General features: G+C 35.7%; 1 protein-coding gene across 1 annotated transcript; it reads right to left on the bottom strand.

The window, feature by feature from the left end:
• On the bottom strand, positions 1-963 carry LOC102493756 (olfactory receptor 52N2). Its single transcript, XM_006161955.1, has one exon. It carries the CDS (start codon positions 961-963, stop codon positions 1-3), a length of 963 nt encoding a protein of 320 aa, XP_006162017.1.
• Positions 964-4,527: the final 3,564 nt, after the last annotated feature.

Raw genomic sequence — 4,527 nt, 5'->3', positions numbered from 1 at the left:
TTATCTCATACTCAAAGTATCTTTCTCTCTAAAGAACAATTTGATCACTCCTTCACGGATCTGCTTGGTCTTCACTCCATAGACAATTGGATTCAAGGTAGGAGGCAGCAACAGATAAATGTTGGCTATAAAAATATGGACATGGTGAGGTATAGTGCGTCCTCCAAAACGGTGAGTGAAGAAGTTGAAGAAGGCTGGGACATAGGTGATAACAATAGCACATATGTGTGATGTACAGGTACTGAAGGCTTTGTGGCGAGCATCTGCAGATGACAAATTTACTACAGCACGGATAATCATGGCATAAGACATGGAGATACAGAACATATCAAACCCTCCAATCAATATGGCAGCTATGAGACCATATATAGCATTAATCTTGATGTTGCCACAGGATAATTTGGCCACAGACATATGGTCACAATAGGTGTGCTGGATGAGATTGCCCCTGCAGTAAGGAAGACGCTTGATCAGGAAAGTAAATGGAATCATGAGCAATACACTTCGAATGAAAGTGGCAAGCCCAACCTTGGTAATCACAGGGTTTGTGAGGATGGTAGAATAACGTAGAGGATAGCAAATGGCCACATAGCGGTCTAGAGCCATAAGCATGAGTACTCCAGACTCCATGCCTGTCAGCATGTGGATAAAAAACATCTGTATAAGGCAGGCATTAAAGGCAATCTCCTTAAGACTGAACCAAAAGATACATAACATATTGGGGACAAATGAGGTGCACCCAGTAACATCTGTAAGGGAAAGCAAGGCTAGAAAGTAGTACATGGGCCGATGCAAAGCCTCCTCATGGCTGATGAGGTAGATGAGCCCACAGTTCCCTACAACAGCAATTATGTACATGATGCAGAAGGGCAGGGAGATCCAGTTATGTAAGGCTTCCAGCCCAGGAATCCCATTAAGGATGAAGTATCTTGGTGTCAGGCTGGAGCTGTTGGCATCATGCATGTTGGTCAAATAGAAAGCATGTTACTTTCGGTACCAGATGTGGTATCCTGTACAAAAGGAGAGGGGTGAGATTGTTTTCCTTTAGAGACAAAAGATGAATGAGTATTTTGCATGCTATAAAGAATAAATGTAGAGAAAGTGATTCCCAGTATCCAGACAATGATCTTTGATCCTACTGAGTGGTCTTAAGCCTGTTGCTGAATCAATAAAATTTAGAAACAGTGCAAACACAGGTCAAAGCCCTGGCCTGCCAGGGTTACAGACTGAAAACTCTTTCTACATGTTATCTGCTCACATTTACAGGCCCATTTTCCCATAACTTCATACATTTTACTGTACTTTTACAAATTATTTTATATTATATTCTGTTATATTTTAATTTCTCAGCCTTTTACAAGTTCTAATTTTGATTGCTTCTCTCTCTCTCTCTCTCTTACTCCTTCCTTACACACATAGGTGTGCACATCCACACACCCCTCACTACTCTATGGGATTTAGTCTAGGCTTTATATTTGTGTGTTGTTTTCAACAATCAGTTTTAGGCAGTGGAAAAATTTTCAGATTTTAAATATCATGGTAAAAATCATCTGAATAGAAAAGATAAAAATAGATTCTTTTTTTAAAAAAGGTAAATATAAGAACTAATTTTCAAACAGTTTTCTCAATTGTAAAATCTTTTAACATTAAATAAACTGTGAAAATATTTAGTACAACTTGAAACATAAAATATATACTACTGTCACAATTATTTTTAGTATTACTATTAGTTTGCTTTATAAAAAATGTAAAATTATATCCAGTCATTCATTAAAAGCTCCTGTATTCTCTAATCTTACTCAGAGAGGAAGCCAACATCCTTATATTTATTTACAAAATATTACACTGTTAGGGCTCATTTACATCCTTTAATATGCCATCCATTATTCTAACTGACCCTCTCTGTTCAACCATACCTATTGAAGGTTTCTCAAACTCAACAAGCGTGTGTAATTCGAATCATTTCCACTTGCCATTTTCACTGCCTGCTGTGTGCTTTTCATTATTACCAAGGCAAATACCTTCAAAGACTTCATGTGATCCCCAAAGTAAAGCTTCCCCTTCCCTTAATATTTAAAATGACCAGACACCTATCATTCTTGCTATAACAGCTTTCTTTACAGATTTTTTCCTACAGCATAGCAATTAACATTGTCTGCTGTCCCTCACTAGAAAATGAAATCTATATGCACTAAGATTTGTATTTCTATCATTGCTGCATCTCAGCACAAGAAAAAAGTTTTATAATGAATGAATAAATTATAAATCATGTTTCTTTCTGGTTGGTACTCCTGGTACACATAAATGCCTTAACAAATTAGTGTTAAGATAAACACTGAATGATAAGAATGCACCAGAAAAAGGAAAATATTATTTCCAGATGTCTTTAATATTAAACATACTTTAAACCTGTGATTTTAGAGATATATAGAATTGGGAAGAATACATGTAATAAATACATGTAATTGCCTTTTGTATTAATTCACATTCTCCAAAGAAATGCTGAACAGAAAACAATATAGAAAAGATGTGGGTTCTAGTAATGTTGCTAATTGATGCAAATAGAATTTTCTAGTAAGATAGTAAGATAATTTTCATCACACATATAAAGATAAAAGAAATATGGCATGTATCATGCATGTTTTTGTCAAGAAGTTGGGATATATAACTAGTGCAATTACTTCTAATTTTTGAACTTACTCATTTTCATTGGTAGAGATCTTACCTCTTCCCAAGCAAGACTGTCCATCTTTGGAGAGAAAACATCTTCCAATATTTTCCAGAAATATTCTTATCTGTAATGTCATCTCCTTTGTCCTTATTACCTCGGAATCATGAAGTCTCCATCTTCCAGTGCCTAATGTACATTAAATTTTTTTCCCACTTCTTCCTTCTAATGCAATTTGAAAATCTATTTCATTTTAGAATTCCGAAGAGTGAGAAAATTCAGACTCTTCTTTTTTCAATGACATTCTGACTAAATATTTCCTATTTAGTAGCAAATTTTCTTATATATATATATTTTAAATCATTCATCCTGATGACACATTTTTAAATCTCCATTCATGACTGATGCTACCGAGAAAAAATACCACACTATAATTAACAACTCTATATAGCAAAATTATTATCTTCTCTGGGGATTTTTCAAGCAAATGGATGAAATTTTTTTCAAAGACAGATGTCCCAAAAGTCTCTGATGGAGAGGGGATAAATCTAGCTTTGCTGAAATTAGATCTATAATTAGAATATGTTTAAGCATAGGGAGGGAAACATTTTTAAGTTTTGACAACTTTTTCCCTGATGGGACATGTGAACAGTGGCTGACATTCATCAAATTATAAACTTGGAATTACATCTTACATCGTAGGGCTTTTCAATTTCAGTTTCATAACTGAAATCATAACTTCATCCACATGACATATGTGGGTTTGAAAACTTTCTCAAAAGTATGATTTAAATTTCAGAATCTCTTACGCTACAGTCTCAAACATATTTTCTGCAATGAGTTCAGGTTATGCATTCATTTGAAGCATTGTACTGTTAAAATGCATTGTTTCTTCATCTCTACTCTAATCTACCTCAACAGAAATACAGAATTCTTTAAAGGTTCAATTTCATTTATTATGCCTTGATCAAATTTAAGGAAAAAGTGAAAGTTGGATTGAAAGTCTCTCCAAGGTGAACAGAGATATCTGGGAAAGAAAGCAAAGAACATTACAATTTGACATCATCTCTTGGGTATTTTAGAAGTGAGTACAATCTTTAAGAAGGTGGAAACAGTAAAGAATTGACTTATTGGCACATCACTTTTCAAGAATAGGCAACTCCAACAAGCAGAAATCCAGTAAATCTAGCTTTCACTTTTGCAGTGAATCAAAACCTTACAGCGAAGTACATAAAACAAACAAAACAAGCTCTATGCAGAGCTTCAGTCCAGAATAAGTCCCCACCCACTAGAAATATAGTGCTGTATTGCTTCATTCCAGAGTAGACAGTCATAGCAATTGAAAAGCCTGAAGGAAACCCCTCATCTTGATATTTGCTGAGTTACAATAACAACAGCATTTGATAAAATGATACTGAAATAAATACTACGCTAGTGGACAACAGACAACCTCCAAGTCTTGGCTTTGTATGGTGTTCCTCAAGTTAGAAAGTCTCTGAATGACAATATATTTGCTTAAATTTTTTTTTCTTTATCTGTTTTCTAATTAAAAACTGTATTAAGGGGAACCAGCAGTTAGCGTAATGGCTATGTCGCTGGACTCCCACGTAGTTGACCGCGGTTCGTGTCCCGGACCCGGTGGCTTAAAACTCACGCTGGGCGCGTGTGCGTGCGTGCCCAAGATCCCGAGAGGAGAATGGAGGAGAAGGGATTGTGGCGTGACCATCCCCCCTGGGGGGTGATTTCTCGCTTTCTGTCTCTATGTCTTTCTCTGTCTGTCTGGCGAGCGCACACGCCCTACAGTGAAAATCTCTCAAAAAAAAAAAAAAAAAAAAATTTAATAAAAAAAAGGTCTTGCT

The sequence above is a fragment of the Tupaia chinensis genome, unplaced genomic scaffold (genome assembly GCF_000334495.1).
Source record: "Tupaia chinensis unplaced genomic scaffold, TupChi_1.0 Scaffold139491_1, whole genome shotgun sequence".
In the NCBI taxonomy this organism is placed as follows: domain Eukaryota; kingdom Metazoa; phylum Chordata; class Mammalia; order Scandentia; family Tupaiidae; genus Tupaia; species Tupaia belangeri.
Note: the sequence above shows the minus strand (reverse complement) of the source record. Positions and strands in the feature narration are given on the sequence as shown.